The sequence below is a fragment of the Physcomitrium patens genome, chromosome 4, assembly GCF_059467195.1.
Source record: "Physcomitrium patens ecotype Gransden chromosome 4, ASM5946719v1, whole genome shotgun sequence".
NCBI classification, from domain to species: Eukaryota; Viridiplantae; Streptophyta; class Bryopsida; order Funariales; family Funariaceae; genus Physcomitrium; species Physcomitrium patens.
Window position 1 is genome coordinate 1,280,846 of NC_143413.1, and position 23,335 is coordinate 1,304,180.

The 23,335-nt window shown below is 36.5% G+C and overlaps 1 protein-coding gene across 1 annotated transcript; it reads left to right on the forward strand.

Moving 5' to 3' along the window:
- The first annotated feature begins 311 nt into the window (after positions 1–311).
- Positions 312–3,438, forward strand: LOC112280944 (protein-L-isoaspartate O-methyltransferase 1). The gene is made up of 8 exons (XM_024516911.3): positions 312–1,335; positions 1,550–1,660; positions 1,788–1,819; positions 1,968–2,072; positions 2,206–2,329; positions 2,568–2,639; positions 2,750–2,823; positions 2,951–3,438. The coding sequence occupies exons 1-8, from the start codon at positions 1,281–1,283 to the stop codon at positions 3,032–3,034; spliced, it is 657 nt and encodes a 218-aa protein (XP_024372679.1). The 5' UTR covers positions 312–1,280; the 3' UTR covers positions 3,035–3,438.
- The last annotated feature ends 19,897 nt before the right edge of the window (positions 3,439–23,335 follow it).

The following is a 23,335-nucleotide window of genomic DNA, read 5'->3' on the forward strand; positions in this document are numbered from 1 at the left end:
GTTCTTCGTCCACGGCGCAGCAGTCGAGATGATCGCCGTTAATCACTGATGATGAGTCAAGAGCACCACCACCGCGGTGGTAGTGGGGGGGGGGGGGGGGGGGGACTAGCTCAGGATGCCTTACAGACAGTAACAGCTGCAGTGGTGCTGAGATCATGCGGAAGTGGCGAATAATTTTTGCCGTCGCAGAATTCCCTGCAGTAAACCATGTCCCGTAAAACCCTCTTCCTCACTGTGTGCTAGCAACTGTATCGAGAGGTTTCGCTCTCCTTATATAAGCCATTGCCCCTTTTGTTTCCTATCGCTGGCAATCGTCTTCCTTCCCAGTGTCTCTTCTCAAGTGCATTCTTCGAGTTCAGGCCCTAATATCTTAGTGCCATCCTGTTACAAGCCAGTTCTGCGAACCTGTTTGCGTTTGCTCTCTTCTTCGAGTGCTAGTAGTGTTGTGAATTAACCTCCCTTGGTGGTGAAATACACTTTATGAGTTTCTTTCCAGAGGTGACACTGGTAGTGCTCTGATTGTCGGTTCTTGACAATTTGTTGAGTTCTGTGGTGGTCTTGTTGCTGAGAGACTGATGAGCTGTGTCAGTGTTGCCTAGATCTCTGTCGGGTTCTGGTACCACTGCCTACTTTTGAAGCAACTGTGATTTTCGTTATAGCAGTATTGTGTTGTTCAGGTACCAGGTTTTGCGCAGTGGTTGGGAATTAGATTCCTTTTCGGAGGAAGTCATTGCAGAGTCTCGATGTCGCGGCAGTGTGTGGATTAGCGAGTGGTCGTCCTGTGTGCGTTGCATTGGGGCTAAATTTTGTTAGATTGAAGTATTCTCTCTGTCACCCGATAATCCCAAGTTCTGTATCTCCGTGCCATGAGTCCAGTTTTTTGAGTTGTTCTTCGTTCCACGATCGCAATTCGGGATTCTCTTGTGCATCACTCAACTCTCCGTAATTAAGTTATCAATCCTTCTTTCTACATTCTGAGTTTTTCACAAACTTCTGAAGGATTCGCGAAGGGTTGTTGAACCGAAATAATTTTAACCTAGACATCTACATCCATAAATTATCCCTCCGAGGTCTTCGAATACTACTGCAGCGATCGTCTATAACAAGCTCCATCAACTTCCTCATATCATAAGAGGCATTAAAGAACCTCCGTTTCCCTGGGCGCGGATCAAGCGGAGTTTTCGAGACAAAGAAAACAAGGGAAAATTGGGAAGCCGTATCTCGCCCCTTGTGCGCCGCCGGGCAAGTACCCGCCGGCGCCAAGTTCACCTGGCGATGAGATGATGTGGCGTTGTCATGGAGCAACCAACGCCGAGCTGATCTCTAACTTGCAGAGTACGCGCACGATGCTTCCTAAGCTGACGACTTATCTGCATATTCGCATAACTTGCGTTTTACTCTGCACACTGGTCCACGCTGAAAGACTCAGATCTTCATCGGTTTCTGGACAACTGAAGTAGATTCTTGAGCGCAATTTTAGCGCTGCTTGTGTATCGCCATTGCCGTGAAGTGCCATAAACTGTTAACCCCGTTTATTGTGCTTTCACAGACCAAAAGATCCTCACTTCACCAGAGGCGGCCCTTGCCATGTACAAAGTGGACAGAAAGCTCTTTGTGCCGGATGCGAGATTGGCTTACAATGATGCTCCTCAAGTCATAGGTAATGTCAGCACGGTGTGAGCAGATTTAACTTCTCCAAAGATTGGTTTGGTATTGTCTGTTGAGATTTATTGTCGGACGAAAGATTGCGAGAACTAAGTGCTACTCGTGTTTGGTGGATATTTCAGGGCATTCAGCAACAATCTCTGCCCCGCACATGGTACCATCCCCTTCCTTTCTTGCCCCCCCAATTTGATTTTCACAATGCACTCTATTGTTTCATGACTAAATTCAGCGTTGGATTTGTAGACTGTAGGACTTCACTCGAGGTTATACCCGCTCACTAACGAGCATCGTTGTTTCCGCAGCACTCATTCTGTCTGTCTCTGCTGGCTGATTACCTGAAGCCTGGAAACGTCGTCCTTGACGTTGGTTCTGGATCCGGTTACCTCACCGCTGTGTTTGGCCTCATGGTATATTATCTAGACTGGAAGCACCGCCGATCCTTCTAGAGTTAGTTAAAATGAATGTGGTTTGTTCGCTGTAGGCATGGTCTCAACAAGTGCAGTTTGTGACTGGATTCTGAATTCTTTTTTGACACCCCAGGTTGGAGAAACCGGTCACACCGTGGGTGTAGAGCACATTTCTGAACTCGCCTCACGGTCGATTGAAGCTATCAAATTAACTCCAGCTGGCCCCCTGCTAGAGAAAGGCCACCTTGTTGTTCATGGTAACCATTTACAGCCAACGTTATGAAGTCATCCTTCGGTAGCAAAAGAAACTGAGTTTTGCTGTGAAATCTAGGTTGGTCCGAGGTGCTGTGTCCATCACGTAAGCGTTGTTGGGGCCAGCCTAGATTTAAGAGGGATCTTCTACGTACTAGTGTTAGATTTTTTTAGTAGCAGTTCAGAGTGACGACTGATGAAGTGTTCTGCCTCTGACAAGCCAAGTGCTGGAATGAAATGCAGTGGCGGATGGGAAGCTTGGTTGGGAGGAATGCGGGCCTTACGATGCCATCCACGTGGGAGCAGCAGCAGCAGGTATATCGCCACCTTTCCCTGATAGTGATCTTGAGCAACATTGTTCTCCAGCCATGAGGAAAGTTCTTAAAAATTCTCACCTTAATCTTGTGTATTGCTTGAATGAACAGAACTTCCTGAGGCTCTAGTGAGGCAGCTGAAGCCAGGTGGGCGAATGGTTATTCCTGTGGGAACCAATTCTCAGGTAGACCTTTCTGACGCAACCGGGGTATTCTGAAAGTTTTCGTAGACCGTGTACTCTCCATCATTATGTCATGGATTTCGGTTCCAACCCTACCTCTAATAATTGCACTGCTGATTAAAATGAGCAGGAGCTTGTTATTATTGACAAGTTACTCGATGGGACTGTGAAGAAGACCAACGAGTTGGGCGTTCGCTACGTGCCACTCATCTGAGTATAAGCTGGAAGTGCTTTCCAATTCACTATGTGACGAACAGTTAAAGAATTCTACCACATCTCTGTAGAGCCACTTGGAACTCCGCTTTATGGCCCCGCGCGGCGCTAGAAATCCCTTTAGAGCCTTCTTTGTGGTACTCTGCCTCTGTAGAAAAGTCATCACACTCTACCGAATAACCGTGCCTAGTTTTTGGATCCCACTCGTTGCCACAGTGGGTTAGTTCTGGGCTCGAATTTTTGACCTGTCTTTCTGTGCTCTTCCTGTAGCGTTGGAGCAAGTTAGCGAATTTTTGCATGTGTAACTTAGTCGTACTACGTACTACACGTACAGTACTATCTCCTGGTGTTATACCAGGACTCGATTGTTTGACCTCATAAATAAAGCCTATATTTCTACCACAACGAGCAGCCAGCAGAACCCGTTCTCAATCGCAGTTTTTACCCCACTGATCTAACCCTGGAAAACGATTGCAATATTCACTGTTGCTGCTCATATTGTTGCTTCACAAAAGCCTACATTGCAGTTTCTTCGTGGAGACTTGCTGTAATTGAGAAACTCCCTCATGATGATCTCCTCATTGCAAGACCGAGAGATGTTGTAGAGTCACCATGGCCGAGTAATGGTTTCTCGAAGTTATTGACGACAAGAAAAACTTGCTTCTACCTCTACAAGCTTTCACCAGAGTAGCATCGCACATATGCAAGTGCTCAGTTAAGAGAAAGCAGTTTCCATACAGGGGCCAGTACAGGAGAAGCGCCGTGGTAGCTGGGTGACTTTATGGGGTTGTGTTTTATATCAATAAACAAGGCTTGAGGGAGATGACGGCTGATAAGTCCTGCAAAGATACAAAAATGCAATAAAACTTTATCACACTCCTCAGCATCCACTGTAGCAGATTTACCGTCTTCACATGCGTGCAATATCTTGCTTTATTCCTTCCATTCGCTCACGACATTCTATTCAAACATTCTTTTCTGTGAGCACCACTTCATGACCAGTGACCCATCACTGTGCAGGTCGACAGCACGTCCTCATTGTCTTACACATTCCTTAGCATTAATTGACGTGCTTTTTTCTGCTTTTTTCATCTTGTTCATCTTCTTCTGCTAATTACTGGATTATGTGGATTTTGTACTTAGAAACCCAATTAGGAAAGTCATGATCTGAAAGCATTTTGAAGATCTTCACTTATTGAAGAGGGATTGTCTTTTGAAAACTTTAATCTTTTGAAATAGTTAAAAGTACATTGTACAATCCAATTCCAACTTCGTACATGTAAATTTTTTTGGAGGTCAGCTTTGTGCATGTAACCTAAGAAAACAGTGCATTCTAAGCATAAAGCCAACTAAGTGAGGCTTCTCAATTTCAAGCAACTACAAGCTTTGAAAGATGCAAAATCTTGCTTTCTATCTTGAAGAAAAAAGAAAACATATGTGCTACCTTAAACTACTTATAAATTTGTGTGAATTTTTTTCAAATTAACTTTAAAAATATTGTAGAGATATTTATTTTTATAAATGTCTATACTTACAATGGATTGTATATAAAAATAAAAAATATATATTCAAAATAATCATGTTTGATAATTAAATAACATGAAGTTTTATAATATAAAAGTATCAAGGACATGAATTGGAAGAAGATGCATAAACTTGAAAAATCTTTTTGAAAAGAAAAGTGGCAAAATAAAAACAAAATAATATGTATATTAAAAAGAAACTGAAATGGTTATTGTCAAATGACAAAGAAACTAAAGACTCTTAAATCTAGACTAGAAACAAGATAGGACTTGACAAGAGTGAAGATGGCTTGACTCTTGCCTCTATATATACTATTTAACTAGGAGCTACATGGCGATGTTATATAGGACATCTAATATGTGTTGACTTTGTAAGACACATGTCTTAGCTTACAAGGTAAGTTTTCTATATGTGGGCTACATAATTAATTTATTCTTCAAGCTACCAACATGTGTGGTACATGGTGAACTTGTTAACTATACTTTTAATCTAAAAAGTCAATTAAAGATACCTATAAAGTCAAAGTAGCATCTATCAAGCTTCTAAGAAGCTTTTCCAAAAGATATTATAGAATTGATCTACTTTTACCTACTATTATCTAAATCATATAAATAATTATTGATTTACATATGTATGTTTGTGACATTATCTCTTCTTTTCGAAACGTGTTTTATAAAGAACAATCTTCATATGTTGAAGAAATCTAAGAGGTAGCAAATTGAATTTTGTCACATACTCCGATCTTTATTCTCTTTGAAGATAGTTGATAGGCCCTCTCAACTATTGATAGTATCTCAAACTAGGGCAAGAAGATTTTCCTATTATTTGATAGTTTTTAAGACTTTCGTAACTTCTTTCAAATAAAACATTTGAAATACCATCAGGAGTTATTCCCACCTCTAAATCATTAAACATCTGGAGTCTCTTCCAAGGTCATGATATCAAACACATTGTATCTTATCATCTATTCAAGGAAGGACATGTCATTCTTAAGGATCTTCATCTCAATTTTGTCGTCTTGAAGGTTGTGACAATTACAATGTCTCATATGATAGATCCATAAATGAAAGCTCTTGAGTTAAATCTGCTAATTGTTGGTTTTCCATCTCCTTATCATCACAAATACAAAAAAGCTACAAAAAAATATTGAAGGTAGAATGCCATCTTCCTTAAACCTTGTTTCTTTTATAGCAAAGATTTACTATTCTTCATCTTGATTTATATGGATGTTGTTAATGAAAAGCCTCCACCACCTTTCCTACATTTGTAAGATTCTTTACTAGCTCTTTTGTACATTTTTTAATATTGTATCTACACCAATAAATAAGATATTCTAATTTATTTGAGCGCCACCTTAAATCTAGAAATTCTTCCACTTCAAATTCTTCATTATTGTCCACTTCTATATGAGGAGGTAGAGCTTGTTTTCTTTTTGATATGTTCATAGTCTTGTATGATTCAAGATAAGACATGTGGAAGACATGATGGATCTTTATTGCCTCCAATAAATGTAATCAATAAGCAATTGAATTGATTTGTCGACAAATAGGAAAAGGTCCAAGCTTGCGATAGTCCAACTTATTACAAAAACAAGTAGTCTTGATTTTACGATAAAGCAACTATATCTTGTCACATATATTGAATTGTAGTTATTCCTTTTGATAAGCATCTACATTGATCTTTTGTAGTTCTTGAACTTCATTTAATTGCACTTTTATTATTGCATGCAACTTTGATAAATGATTTGCCAAACCTTCTATTACAAGATTATCAACTTTTAAAAAGTCAAAAGAATTAAGTTATGGATGGTAACTTTAATTGACAAAGAAAAGTGTTTATTACGTAGAAAAATGCACTGTATTATTATAAGCAAATTCTACTAATAGTAAGAGGATTTACCAATTATCTTGTTGATAATTAATGGTAAACCTTAAATATTGCTCCAAAACTTGATTTACGTACTTTATCTGTCCATTAGTTTGAAGATGAAAGGCCAAAGAAAGCTTTATTTCTAGCTTTAAAATCTTAAAAAGAGTTTTCTAAAATCTTGATACAAATTGAGTCTCTCTACCTGATATAGTATCTTTTGGCAATCCATGATATCGATAGATATTATCAAGGAAAAGCTTGGTAGCTTTTTTACTTGTGATAGATTTTATATATGGTACAAAATGAGCCATTTTGGTAAAATGATCTACTATCACAAATATAGAATCATACAATCTAGAGACTAAAAGATCCATGATAAAATCCATAGAAATAGAAGACCATGGTTGTTCTGGAATAGGTAATTGAAGAAGTCCATAAAATCAATGTCAAGGAGTTTTTGACCTTGAACAAATGTTACATGATTGAATAAAGTCTTTTACAGCCTTCTATATTTGTGGCCATTAAAAATCTCTAGATATTAGCTCTAAAGTCTTGTTGTATCCAAAATGTCATGCTGTTAGAAAGTTGTGATGTGCTTGAAGAACATGTAATTGTGCTTCTCATATAGGCATTTTTTAAAATAAAGTAGATTGTTCTTGAAGTCAAACTTAGAAGTATCACAAGACTTAAAAGAAGTATTCTTAATATCATGAATAAGATGATCGGAGGACGTATTTAATTGAATTTATTTGAGAAAAGTTGAATCAACAGTCAATGTTGATTTCACTACTCAAAGATGAAATTATTTTGGCTTCATTAAAATTATCCTTTGTTGATCAAAAGCTACATCTTCCTCTTTAGGTACAAGATAAGAATATTTGGAAAAGACATTGGACAAACTTTATTATTTTTTTAGCTGATAAGTGATATTGAATCCAAATCTTGACAAAGATATGCTCCAATGAATTTGGTGATGATTCAAAATACAAGCTAACATGAAATACTCGAGGTTCTTGTGATCCATATACATAGTGACTAAACTCGAAGTACCTTCTAGAAAATGGTGTCATTTTTGGAAAGAATCCACAATTACAAGAAGCTCTTTATCATGGATTTCATAATTAATCTCGACTGCTGAAAATTTCTTGGAATAAAAGGCTACTAAGTGAAGTTTATTATCAATTCTCATTTGTGATAATATGGCACCCAAAGCAAAGTCCAATGCATTTGTTTCCAAAAAGAATGCTTTAGAGAAGTCAATACGATATAACATTGGTGCAGAAACAAAGGTTGTCTTTAAAGCTTCAGAGGCTGTTTCAGCTTCTTGATTCCATTGAAGTTTGTCTTTACAAGTCAAATGTATAAGTTGAGTTGCAATTCAAGAGAAGTCTTTGATGAAGATCCGATAGTTTTTGGAAAATTCAAAAAAATATTTGATATCTCGGACCGATTTTAGAATATTCTAATCTATAATAGTTTGAACTTTTTTAGGATCTATTATAAGTCCATCGTTTGAAATGATGTAACCTAAGAAGTCAACTTGAGTAGTATAGAATATATATTTTTCTATCTTGGTATAGAGTCTTTCATCTCTTAATTTTGATAATACATGATGAATATGAAGTTCATATTTTTCTATATTCTTAAAATAGATTAAGATATTATTTAGATAACAGACAATAAAATCATCAAAAAACTCTCAAAAAATATCATTTATAAGATATTGAAAAGGTGCTAGTACATTTGTAAGTCCAAAAGGCATGACATTATATTCAAAATATCCATACCTGATTCAAAATGTAATTTTTCATTCATCTCCTTCTTTGATGCATATCAAATTGTATATTCTTTGTAGATCTATTTTTGTATAGATCTTAACTTGATTCAACTGATCAAGAAGTCCAGATATTAAAGATAGTGGGTACTTATTTTTGATGGTGATCTTATTGAGTCCTCGATAATCAACACACATCTGCAATGATCAATATTTTTTCTTCACAAATAGAGTTTGGGTTCTTACTAGAGATTTGTAATGGCATATGAAGTTGTTAGCTAGATTTTCTTCAATACACTCTTTGAGTTTGGCCAACTCATCTTTGGATAAATTGTAGATTGGTCTTAATGGCGATTGTGCACTTTCTTGAAGATCAATTAAGTAGTCATAAAGACAATCTTCTGGAAGAGTATTCGTATTCTTTTTTTCAAATATATCTTCAAAATCTTGATATTACCTTGGAATACTATTTGAAGTCTTTACACCATTAGAAATCGATGTGGCATAAATGACACAAAGTGATCTTTTTTGTGCAGCATGCAAGAAAGCTCTTGCACCTATAAACATAGGTTTAATTGTACTAGACTTATAATTTTCTACTTGATTAATTAGACTCTTAGTTATATTTTAGAAAAGTTAAGAGTACAAGAAATCCAACCTATTTAAAGATTATATTTTTTTAACCATGATAAACCTAAAATAATTAGATTAGAGAGAGATCTAATGATATTAAATATCACAAAGCAATTATGACTATTAATTATTATTTTTATAAGAAGGATTTCATGAATAACATCTTGTTGTTCTTGTTGTGTTCAAGCTTCAATATACCAAAGCAATTAAACTAATAGAGGTGGGTTCGAACATGGAGAAAGAGTGGTGATATGAATTGGGTCTGTTAGTATCACAATTGATTGTACTCTAGCTATCTGAAATCAATTATCAAACTACAAAATACCAAGGCTTACTACTTCCGTCTTAATTCAACACATAATCTATTCTATAACTATCAATTCAACAATACTTCCACATTCTTATCAATTCATTTCCCACTTACTCTCTTTGCAGTTTATATATATTCAATTACTGATCTCCAGCTTACTATTATATTCAATTTTTCAATTCATCACACAGAATTCAATACCTTCACTTAATACAATACAATTCGATAATCTCAATTCTCAAGGTCATAGATTTTTTCCAAAACGGTCAGTCCAAAGTTATATTCTACAATATTCTAATCACAGTTTCAATAATACTTCTGTCAATCACAATTCTTCATAAGCAAATAATAAAAGCAAAAGAAACAAAGAGATAGCACTAAGCTTCCTCCTAGCTTATGACTCTCACAATCTGGCTTCGATCTCCCACTTCTCAATCTCTTTATCCTACCAAAAGTTGGACCGACAGCCAATAGATTCCAAAGATTATGATCCTTTGAATTCTTAACCATTTGTTCCTCTAACAACCTATTGTTACCAACTAAACTGCCTAACTATAAGTATAATTCTCAAGGTTGTCAATAATCAACCAGTAACTACTACAAAATTTATTTACCTATTCTACATAGCCTCACTTTTAATTGTGCAGTGCCCTTGTAAACACACAATTGTTACCTATCTAAAAACTACTTAACAAAACTCTACAAAGTTATTATTTCCTCTGGCCCACCCAATTGATCATTTGCTGTATTATCAAATGTGCATTCCATCGAATCTAGTTCCAATTACAAATCTTCTTCCTCCTCCAATCCTTCTATCAACTCCTTTCTCAACTGGTTTGATAGATCTTCATTATACTCTCCCAATTCATGGACTTGAGCTACCAATTTCAAGATTTGGGCATCACGGAGTCCCAATTGATGCTCTTGACTCATCCATTGTGGAACATCATCAATCAAAACTTGTGACCAGCTCTTCATTGTTAACTCTTAACTCTTAACTGAAACTACTACTCTCAAAAACACAAGAAACATAAGAAAATGACACTCCAACTAATCCAAAACAATACCATAGAATGACTTTAAGTGGTGCTCCACTCTTATTCTTTTACTACCTGGTGATAATGACAACATGTTATCCATACTGTCTATGGAAGGTAATGGGAAGTAATCTTTCTTGATGGCTGCATTAAGTTTTCAGAAATCTTGACAAATTCGGATTTTTCTGTTTTTTTTTTATACCATCACAATTGGAGAAACCCACTCACTATTTGGTACTAGGTAAATAAAACCAACCGCAAGGAGCTTGTCCAATTCCTCTTTCATTATGAGGAAATATTTAGGATTAAGGCAATGTTGCCTCTGCCATACCGGTTTAGCGTTTTCTTCTAAAATGATACGATGCTCACAAATTTCAGTGGAGATACCTTTTAGATCATCATAAGTCCAAGCTAAAGCTGATTTATGATACAAGAAAAATTTTATCTAGCAGGTTAACTCCTGTTCCTTAATACCTTCATAGACCTTAATTGTCCGAGGTTGTGCTGTGGTCACCAAGTTGATAGTTTGACATAAATGTGTAGCAGCCATGTTCAATTTCAACCCCTACACTGGTTTGAAATTAGTCTGTAAGTTTGACATGTACAAAGTACTAAATCCTGTGTCCAGAGCACTCACATGGTACACATCATACTTGGTCATCCAATCAATACTAACTTTAGAAGATATTTTTGAATCCGGCGGGTATATCAAGTATCCTCCCTGACCGCCACATTGGTACACTACTCCAGGGTGTTGGTCTGCTTCCACGGACGCCTCCGTAATTGGTGCTACTGCATTATCATTAGAACTAAGCTCATCATCCAATGTCAATTCAGATACTGGCAATTGAGACTCCTCATGATAGTGTACTAAGTACATTTGTAATACCATTTTATCTCGGCCCTTGCCAATTGTCAAAGTACCCTGATCCCAATCATTCTTGGCCTTCACTTGATAAAGCTAGGGTTGTCTCAATAAAATTGGATACGATAAAGTTGAAAGTTGTAACCGAAAGATGATATAGTCAATTTCATACGTAATATTGACAATTATAGTTTGAATACTCCATAAAATATCCATTGATTTAAGCCGGCTATGATCTGCCATCGTTAATACCAATGTTGTGGGTACTAAATGTTGCAAATCTAAAGCATCAATTGTATCAGCGTTCATTAAATTGATGCTGGAACCACAATCCACCTGAATACTTGAGATCACAATACCGTCAATCGAAACATCGATGGTTGGTGCACCTGAATCAAGGTTGAAATTGACTTTACAAACTTCCTTATTGCATTGCCTATGTTGTGTTAACGATGAATTCAACGTAGAATGCCACTTTAATACAATCGCTAGAAGTTGCTTCATAGAAATAGAAGGCCAAATAGCGTCGAAATCCTTCAAAATATCATAGGATTCCATATTTAAAGTAATTCTCAAATGTCCGTTTCTTCTTCTCAGTCTTAGACACCGATGCAGGTAAATTGGTTTTCTCTATATTGAAAATTGGTAAAGCTACTGGAACTAAATTTAATGGAGCTTGTAAAATCAGTTCTTTCAACAGGTAAGATTGTTCTCCCAATTGGGCTGATATTGGTTTCTTGGAATTCATGCCTTTGAGAGGATCTTTCAACGAAAAGGACGTTTCTCAAAATTGTATACAGAACGGAACAGCTTGAAACAAAATCGAAGCCTCTGTAATTGGTACCTTATTAGGGTGCACAATCGATTCAGGTCTTATACTGAGTAAAGGGCCCATGTCAGGACCTGGATTGGATGTCCCCGTAATTGGGTCAAATTGGCCCTTTGCTTCAAGATCACCCAAATATTGAATTGATCCTTTTCTTTTTTGTTGACTTCTTCTAAGAACACCTTGGACTACTTCTACTCGATGAACTGGTGATTCTTGTGTCCCATTATTTTTTTCCTCTATAATTTACACAGTCGATTGTATCTTTTGATCATGATTATTAGGGTTAAATAGAATATTGCATTGATAATGAAAATAACCTAATTACTTGTAATTTCCACATACTAGAGTATATTCATCTATAAACCTTGGATTACGGCATTCATTGGCATAATGACCAATTTACCGACATCGATAGCAACTTAGTGGTTTTCGGCCCATACCATCAAGTACACTTGTAGTCTCTATTGGAATATAACTACTAGGCTGATTCCAAGTAGCTATAATAAATGATCTTGGCTGACGATGTCGTATTACAAGCTATCTGGCTTGAGAATGCACTGGGCGTTGTCATGTTGTAACACGAGTATACTGTGAAAATATAAAGAAAGAGGACTTTTATTAATGTTCAGTTACCTCGAATATTGGGAGCAACGACCAATTTCAGTGCAAATACTGAGAGGCTAGGTTCAGTCACCCCGTTACAATCAGCCGGGGCTTACTGAAATGCTCCATTCGATTCCAATAACGGGAGTCAACAGAAAGGGAAAGGACCAATTCAATGACGAGTGAGCCTCGTTCGAAGAGCCAATTGGATCCAATTTCAAGACATCCAATCCAGGTCTTATCAAATATGAGACCTGAATTGGTCGGGCAACCCAATGTGGTCCAATTGCGGGAACATCCAAGTCTTACTACGGGCCTTTTATCCAATATGAGACCTGAATTGGTCGGGCGACTCAATGTTGTTCCGATTACGGGGCTCTGATTCCGTTTCAGGCTGTTCCGTCCTTTGTGCTGTTCCGGGAACGTCCTTTCGGTAAACGGATCTCTTAAAGGTAAAAATGGAGGAGAAAGCTCTGACGACGGAGCCAATTCCAGATCCAAGACGGAAGATTGAAGAAATTCAGAGGTTAGGGTTTGAAAGAGGGGAGAATTAGGATTAAAGAGGAGGATAGGTTAAGAAATGAGGAGAGAGAAGAGTTTGGAGGGGGGGGGGGTTTTCAGATCGGGTTTTTGGATCGAAGAGCTAGCTTCAAGCTCTTTTCAAGGTCACTAGTTTGGTTTCATTAGGATTTGTGAGGGAAGAGCAATCGCTGCTCAAAGTCAGTGTTTATTTTGGTGTTTCGGATTTTATATAAAACATTGATGGTATGCATTCTCAATCGGTTTGTGCAAGTCGTGTAGCATCTATAAGTCAAAATTTGGTATTATCTGGATAATTGGGTGTGCTAAGTGTATACTAAAATTTGTGTTAATCTAACGATGCAATCAAGAGATATCTGGGTTTTAGTACAAAGGGTTGTCGGAAGTTGGCAGTCTAGGGTTGGATAGGATTTCTGTGATATCTGAAGATCTACTAGTTGGGTCGACGTAAATTTTGGCTTGGTAATAGAAGATTTAGAGATCAAGCGGCTATTCAATTTTGAGCTGGAGTTAACGGTTAACAAAGGAGAAATCACTTCTGGAGTTTCTACATCAAATTTCAAGGTTACGGCCGAGTATCATCAGTGCGGTTTTTGGGCGTTTTCTTGCAATCTGTAAGTTGGGTTGGGTTGAAATTCTTTGAGCATATAGAAGGCTTATACTGATATTTGGGTGCAAAATTTCACACTAAGTGGACAGTTGGATCAAAAGTTACAGCTTGTCAAAGCTCACTGGCTAGAGTTAGGGCTTGTTAAGAAAAACAAAAACAACTTAATTATAAAAGAAATAAAGCAATTGGAATATTGTATGGTTAAAATGACTATGAGGAGTATTTTTAAATACTTGGAAATTGATATTTCGATTATATTCTTCATACATGGATAAAATCTATTAGGGTTTCTTTGTTATTTGCAAAAACAACTATACCTTCCACAGCCAGATACCCAGTGTATTCCTGAACAAGACAACACGTAATACGACAGCGTCTGGCTGTGAAAGATACAACGATGTTTTGCAAGTATCCAAGTAGTTTATTAGATTTCAACTATCTAAACAAAAACTATTTTGGATTTCAATATAAAAGCTTAATTCCAATACAAAGTGCTTAGAATACTATCTTTAATAGCTTCTAGATATTATAAGCATAGATTCTTTTATTATTTATTATTTTTATTTCTATTTTATTTATTTATTTATTTATTTATTTATTTATTTATTTTTAAAATCCTAATCCTAGACAACGAACCTCGATAAGCTATAATTTTTAATTTGATCGTTAATTCTCATTCAAAATTTGTGTACAGCTCTGCCTTTGAGTCCTCGACTTACTAAGTCAAAATTCACCTTATTCCAACCAATAGATCTCAGATATTACAAAAATCCTAAACAACTTCAATATGCCAACTTTTGATACCTCTTTATACTAATGATCAAATATCTTCTATCCATACCGTAAGATTAATACAAATTTTTGCACGCACTTAGTATATTCAACCATCTAGATACCTCTAAAATTTCAACCACAGATGTCTCCCTAATTTTGCAAAACAGTCAAGAGTACTAGCTTGTACTTTATTGCAAAAATCCAATTCACCAATACAAACACTGACTTTGAGCAATAATTGTAAAGTCCTCCCAAATCCTATGAAACCCAATTCTATACCTTTTGAAGGAGCTTGAAGCTAGCTCTCTGACCCCAAAATCTTGATCTCCCGAATGCCCTCTTTCTTTTCCTCTCCTTTCTTTTAACTTCTTGAGGTCTCTTATTCTTCCGCCATGGACTCCGAATTGGAATAGCAGACCCACCTCCATGGAATTCCCGCCTCTAAGAGGATCTTTCCACAAAAAAGATATTTTCTCGAAATGGCATAGAGAATGGAACAACTTGAAATGGAACCAAAGCCTTTGTATTTGAGACCTCATTTGGATGCCCAACCAAGTCAGGTCTCATATTGGGTAAGAGGTCTATACCAAGACCTGGATTGAATGTCTCCATAATTGGGTCAAATTGGCCCTTCACATCAGACTCACCAGAATATTGAATTGGTCCTTTCTCCTTTTGCCAACTCATAGTAAGAATGGCTCAGACTCATTCCACCCGATTTATTGGAGAATCTTGAGGACCTCAATTTATCTCCTCAATTTTTCTCTGACTTTGGATCTACTGATCTCGATTATTGAAATTGAACAGAGCATTATATTACTGATAAGTATGCCCCGACTGCTTGCTATTTCCATACACTAACGTGTAATTGTCACTGGCTCTGGAATTGAGACATTCACTAGCATAATGACCAATCTATTTGTAACAAAAACAACGAAGTAGTCTTTTTGCACCTCCATTAGGCATATTGGGTGTCTCCATCGGTATATACCTACTAGGCTTGTTCCATGTAGGATTAGAAAATGATCTTGGTCGTCCGGTTGGCACAGAGGGTACTTGGTTTGATGGCGTCGGTGGAGCATACGTTGTTGTCACGTTCGGTGGTACAGCTTATAATGGAATGACATTAATTGGCCCTTGAATATTGGCAATGGAATTGGCCACTGTTTTTAACATCCAAGATGACTAAATATTAGTAAATCTTTTCTATTTATATTTTCACCATATAGTCATGTTACAACACGATATCCACGTCCTCTAAACCTATGCATCCTTTGGTATGCACCAAATAACCTAATTGTTGTTTGATTTATAATATGTTCTCCAAGTCTTCATCCAAATCCTCTTCATCACTTCTACTATCCAAATCAATTTCATCTTCCTATTGAAAAATATCTATGTCTTCACCAAAATCTTCTATATTTATTTTTGTATATCTTTTTTTAAATATTTTTATTTACTTCCCTCTAATTGGTATTTTTAATCTTGTTCCATCTAACTCCCGTAATGAGTAAGTTGCATTATCATGAACAGTTGTTACTACATACGGTCCAAACCATTGCTTAGAAAACTTCCTTAAAGTACTATGTTGATTGTCTAAGCTATTATCATAGACCAAAATCCAATCACCTTCTTCAATTGCTTTAGGCCTCAATCGATGCTGCTTATCAAATCGTGCCTTGTTTTGTAACCTTGATCTTTTTAACTTTTCTAATGCTATTTGCACATCTTCTGATCTTTGCTCTAATTGTTGAATTCTAATAGCTAGAAGTTCTTTTCTTGTCAATCCATCTTCCCATAGTAGCACACTCCAAGTAGGTACTTTTTTTTCAATTGGCATAATTGGTTTTTGACCTATCATAAGCTCAATAGGCATATATCCCATTACTGAGCTATGAATTGTTCGATCAGTCCATAATGCAAATGACAAAAGTCGTGGCCATTCTCTAACCCTCCCATTATAAGCTTTAATTAATGCTTTCACAATCGATGGGAGATCACACTTACTTTTTACATTTCCTTCAGGATTATAAGTAGTAGTCAGTGATAGTTTAATTCCACATCTTTCAAAGAATTCACAAGCTTCTTGTGCATTTAATTCTCTATGATCTGCAGTGATTTTTCCTACACATCCATAGCAGCAAATAACATCTTCAAGCAAAAATCTACAAATTCCTTTCGTAGATTTTATTCTCAATGCTCTTCTACTTGATTTGATAAATCTTCATAAGTTAAGACTAAATATTTCATTTGTCATAATCCGATTGGCATAATAATCAAATCAACAACCCATTTAAAATGAATAGCTTGAGGACATGTAGAATGAAGACCATCTCGATGTCGTATATTAGAATACGTTTGATAAATTTTACATAACTCTATAAATAAGAGCACATCTTGATACATATTTTTCTACCAATACCGTTCCTTAAGCTTAGCAAAAGTAGCCCAAATTCCTCTATGTCCTATCCATAAATTATCATGAAATCTCTTTAATAATTTTTTTTTCTCTTCCTTATTGCCTATTACTCTTTGTGGCATTCCAATTCCTTTCTTTGGTCTCTTCTATAAAAATCCTTCTTGAAGCAAAAATCCATATGCCTTTTTTCTTATTTTTTTAAATTTTTCTATAGACCAATTTTCTTGGTCAGTCAAGTTATTCAAATAATGATCAATATCCAATAATTTTTCTTCATAAAATTCTTCAAAAAATAGCTTGTCTTCTTTTTTAAGATTTGATACTGAATAGAATTTTGATCCAATATCATCAATATCTTTAACCATTTTGTCTTCTCTTTCATATCTTGCTCTAGATAGCATGTCTGCTACTAAATTATCTTTTCGAGCAACATGCTTAAATTTTGGATTTAATGACTTAATATAAGCAATCCATCTTAACATTACAATATCCGGCGTTGAATAATTAGTAATCATTCCAAATAATGGCAAGCAATCCATTTCAATTACTACTACTATACCAATCAAATAATCCCTTTGAGCTTTCATAGTCGAAACAACTCTCCAAAGTTCTCTTTTGACTTGCAAACATGCACATTGACAAGTACTTAAAACTTTAGCTCCAAATCAAACTGCAAATCTATTTCCACTTGAATCATCTTGACCTCAGCCTATCTAATAGCAATAGGACTAGTATCCATAGTAAGAATTATTTATCTATTACAGTCATAATCAATTTTTCTTAAAATTGGAGGTATCACCAATAATACCTTTAGCTTCTATATTATTTCAATATGCTTTCTTTTCTATTTAAATCGATAACCCTTACGTAATAATTTATACAATGGATCTATTACATGAGCATAATAAAGAATCCATATACGATAAAATACACAAGCTCTTAAAAACCTTCGTACTTCTGTTAAAGAGTCACATGAATCTTTCATCCTTCCAATTGCATCAACTTTCCTTGGATCTGGCTTTCTCCTATAAAATCCACACAAATGTCCAAAAATAAGAACTTCTTGCACTCCAACTGTACATTTTGCTCCTAAAAATATAAGACGAATATCTTCAAGTCGAGTTAAAATCTTTTCACAATCTTATATATGATCAACAATGTATTTGCGACATCCCTTCTCATCTAAAGTTTCATCTTTTTCTCCTTCTTTACATCCTTTGATAGGAACATCATCTAAAAAAGGCATAGTTTTTTCAGGAATGAAGTCTCTTAGTACCTTGTTCATCCCATTCATCATATGTGCAACTGAGTTAGTAGCACATTATCGGAGAGTACATATTTTAAGCAATGCAAGTGGCATTCTCATTATTGTTAGATATCTACTCCCATGCACAAGTTGAAATTGATCATAACCCAAATATAAATCATCCATTGAATAAATTACCCTTTTCGCAAACGCTTCTGCAAACTTGTCTACTAAAGGTCTTATGCATGCATTTCTTATAGTTACTGCATTTATTGGCTACATATCTTAAATAAAACGTAATGATCCATTTTTCTTAGGCATCGTAAACCAACGACTAGAATATGGAGCAAAAGAAGGCTCCAAAATTTTCATTCGCATCTTTTCTTTCAATAATTCCACCAATTTAGGTAAATGTATCCTCGGCATGGGGATTGGCCTTAAGTTCTAAGGCACATGAGGTATCGTAAAGATAATCATAGGAGCAACAATATTAGGATCTACACATTTTATTTCTTGAGACCCAAAAGTAAATGATTTACCTCATTTTGTAAGCATTTTTTAAAAATATTCAATTTCTGTTGGAAATAAAGAACCATCACATCCAATCTTCAATTCTTCAAAAGTCTCATTTGTAAACTGATGTCCAATCTTCTTTAGATATCTTAAACTCTTTTCTTTTGATGCTTCTTCTATTTGTTCCTTAGAATCTTTTGATAAAGGTCGGGCAACAGGTTTTACCTTTTTATCTACTATTTTATATTTTGTCTCTACAATAACTTCTGGTACTTGAAAAGATTCAAGTATAGAATAAACCTCCCTAGAATGAATTTCCACAATCTTATCATTATCTCCAAATCTAATAGATGTAATTAATTCTAAAGAATCCTCTAATCCATTTTCTTCATAAATATCTAAAATCTTTTCATCATCTTCTAATGTCCCTAACTTGCATAATTCTTTTTTAATACTATATAATATTTTTCTTTCTTTTCTTTTAAAATCATTAACTTTCTTATACATAATATTTCTATTTTCAAAAATACCAATAAAACTCGCATCAAAGGCACCTTCATCTCATGAGAGTACCTCCTCTTTTGTACCTCTATAATCTCGCTTTATAGTGGTACTTCTACAAAATCCTTAAATCCTTCAACAACCCTTGGCAATGGTTTGTCCCTCAACCTATCTTGATTCCGTTCAAAATTAGGAGGTACTGTTAGAAATTGTACAATTTTCTTTCCATCTTCACTACATTCCCTTGCATAAACAGAACCATTGTTTGTTTCCATCTGTGTTACCGTTGTCGTATTACGTGCTTTCCTGCTCGAGAACGCACCGGGCGTCTAGCTGTAGAAGGTAGTATGGAGATTCGCCGATAGTCAAGCCGTATATCAGTTTTGACTGCTGGAATATAAACGACTGCAACAATGTACCGTAAATCTATACGGATGCTCTTCGACTGCTTGTCGAAGTCCTTTTTGCCCCAACCGATAGGTCTCTAGACGTTACAGAGAACCCCGAACAACCCAAACTATTAATCTTCAATACCGCTTTGTATTTACGATCTTGTATCCACTAACTGTCTTGTTAGATTAACCCAATAAATTTCATTCACTCCGCATACTCAATCCTATAGACGCCCTTTTAATCCTTCAATCACAGACGTAACTCGATTTCACAAAACAGTCAAGAGTATTCAAACCCACTTCATTAAAAATCCCGATTCACCATTTACAATACTGACTTCAGCAGCGATTGCCTCAGTCTTCCCAAAACTCTAAGAAGAAGAAAAATCCAAATTCTATGTCTTTCCTTCCCCGACCCGAAGCATGAAGCTCCTCTCTCTAATCCCCTTGATCTTCCAAAACCTTCAATGAAAACCGAACTAGTAACCTTGCAAAAGCTTGAAACTAGCTCCCCTCCCGATTCCCAGAGAAAAAAAAAAACACCCCTCTTCAAAACTATATCCCCCCTAACCTTATCCTCTGAATTTCTTCAATCTTCCGTCTTAGATCCGGAATTGGCTCCCACCGTCAAGCTTGGATCTGAAATTGGCTCTCGCCGTCAAGCTTGGATCTGAAATTGGCTCTCGCCGACAGAGCTTTCTCCTCCGTTTTTACCTTTAAGAAATCCATTTACCGAAAATAACGTTCCCTGAAACGGCACAGAGAACAGGACAGTCCGAAACAGAATCGAACCCCATAATCGGGACTACATTGAGTTGCCCAACCAATTCAGGTCCCATATTGGGAAAGATGCCCGTAATAACCTGGATGTTCCCGTAATTGGGTCAAATTGGTCCTCGCGTCGGATTGGCTAAGACCCGTAGTAAGACCTGGATTTCCCGTAATTGGATTGACCGGCCAATTCAGGTCTCATATTGAATAAGAGGACCCGGATTGGATTCTTGAAATTGGATCCAATTGGCTCTTCGAATCCGTCGTGTGAATTGGCCCTTCTCTTCCTGCTGACTCTCGTTATTGGAATCGAATGGAGCATTTCAATATGCCCCGGCTGATTGTAATGGAGCGACTGAACCTGACCACTCAGTATTTGCACTAGAGTTGGTTAATGCTCCCAATATTCGAGGTACCTGAATATTAATAACATTCTCCTTTCTTTTTATTCTCACTGTATACTCGTGTTATAACACGACATCTACCCCCTCTGAACCTGTGCATCCTCCGGTATGCACCAATTTACCCAATTGCTGTTTGATTCAGAATATATCCTCTACGTATTTGTCCAGTTTGTCTTCATCACCTTCATTATCCAAATCACTTTCATCTTCTTGCTGCGGAATCTCTATACCTTCATTAAGGTCTTCCATATTCATCTCTGCATGTCTTCGTTTAAATATTTTTACTCGCTTCCCTGCAATTGGTATTTTCAATTTTGTACCATCTAACTCCCGTAACCAGTAAGTCGCATTATCATGAACTGTTGTTGCCACATATGGTCCAAACCAACGTTTTGAATTTTTTTGCCAAGTACTATGTTGATTATCCAGACTATTGTCATAAACAAGTATCCAGTCACCTTCCTCGATTGCTTTTGGTCTCAATCGATGTTGCTTATCGAATCGCCCCTTGTTTTGTAGCCTTGCTCTTTTTAACCTTCCCAATGCTATTTGGACATCGTCCGTTCTTTGCTCCAATTGTCGAATCCTAATAGCCAGAAGTTCTTCTCTTGTCAATCTATCTTCCCATGGTAGCATACTCCAAGTAAGTATATTTTCTTCAATCGGCATAATTGGTTTTTGACCTGTCATAAGTTCTACTGGCATATATCCTGTCACCAAACTATGTGTAGTTCGATCAGCCCATAATGCAAATGACAATAGTCGTGGCCACTCTTTAACTTTTCCATTACAAGCTTTAACGAATGCTTTCACAATTGGCGGGTGACCGCATTTACTTTTTGCATTCCCTTTCGGATTATAAGCACTAGTCAGTGAGAGTTTAACTTCACATCTTTCAAAGAACTTACGAGCTTCTTGTGCATTTAATTCTCCATGATCTGCAGTGATTTTTCCTATGCACCCGTAACGGCAAATGACATCTTCAAGCAAAAACCTAAAAATCCCCTTTGTAGATTTTGTCCTCAATGCTCTTCCTTCTACTTGATTTGATAAATCTTCACAAGCTAAAACCAAATATTTCATCTGCCATAACCCAACCGGCATAATAACCAAATCAACAACCCATTTAAAATGAATAGCCAGAGGATACGTAGGATGAAGACCATCTCGATGTAAAATCCATATGCTTTTTTTCTTATTTGTTTGAATTTTTCTGTAGACCAATTCCCCTGCTTAGTGAAGGTATTCAAATAATGACCAATATCCAATAATTCTCCTTCATAAGATTCTTCAAGAAATAGCTTGTCTTCTTTGTTGAGATTTGATATTGAATAGAATTTCAATCCGACATCATCAATGTCTTCAACCATTTCGTCCTCCCTCTCGTATCTTGCTCGAGATAGCATGTTTGCTACTAAATTGTCCTTCCCAATGATAAGCTTAAATTCTGGATTTAGTGACTTAATATAAGCAATCCATCTCAACATTGCAATATCTGGCATTAAACAGTTAATAATCATTCCAAGCAATGGCAAGCAATCTGTTTCAATTACTACTACTGCCCCAATCAAATAGTCCTTTTCAGCTTTCATAGCCGAAACGACTCCCCAAAGTTCTCTTTTGACTTGCGAATATGCACGCTGACGAATACTTAAAACTTTAGCCCCAAATCGAACCGCAAATCTACTCCCATTTAAATCATCTTGACCCACAGCCCATCCAATGGCAATTGGACTAGCGTCCACAGTAAGAATCACCAGTCTATTGCACTTATAATCAACCTTCCTCAATATTAGAGGTGACATCAATAATTTCTTCAATCTTTGCATTGCCTGAATATGCCTTTCTTCCCATTTAAATCGGTAATCCTTGCGTAACAGTTCATATAATGGATCCGCTATGTGAGCAAAATGAGGGATCCAGATTCGATAAAATACACATGCACCCAAAAACCTGCAAACCTCTGTTAAAGAATCACAATCCTCTTTCATCCTTCCAATTGCATCAACTTTAGTCAGATCTGGTTTTCTTCCTTAAGATCCACATAAATGTCCAATAATTACAACCTCTCGTACTCCAAATATGGACTTCATACCCGATAATGTAAGATGAACTTCTCCAAGCTGAGTTAAAATCTTTTCACAATCTTGTATATGATCAACAACATATCTGCGACACCCCCTCGTATCTAAAGTTTCATCCTTGTCTCCTTCTCTGCACCTTTTTATAGGAACATCATCCAGAAAAGGCATAGTCTTTTCCGGAATAAAATCTCTCAATACCTTATTCATCCCATTCATCATATGCGCAACTGAGTTGGTCGCGCCTTGAGGAAGAGTGCACATTCTAACCAATCCAAGTGGTGTCCTCATCGTTGTCATATCTCTACTTCCTTCGGCAAGTTGAAATTGATCATAACCTGAATACAAATCACCCATTGAATAGATCGCCCTTCCAGCAAACGCCTCAGTAAATTCATCCACAATAGGTCCAATTCCTGCATTCCTGACAGTTACAGCATTCACCGGCTGCATATCTTGAATAAACCGTAGTGACCCATTCTTCTTAGGTACCGTAAACCATCGACTAGAATACGGCACAAATAAAGGTTCCAATATTTTCATCTTTATCTTTTCTTTTAATAGTTCCACCAATTTAGGTAAATGTGCCCTCGGTACTGGAATCGGT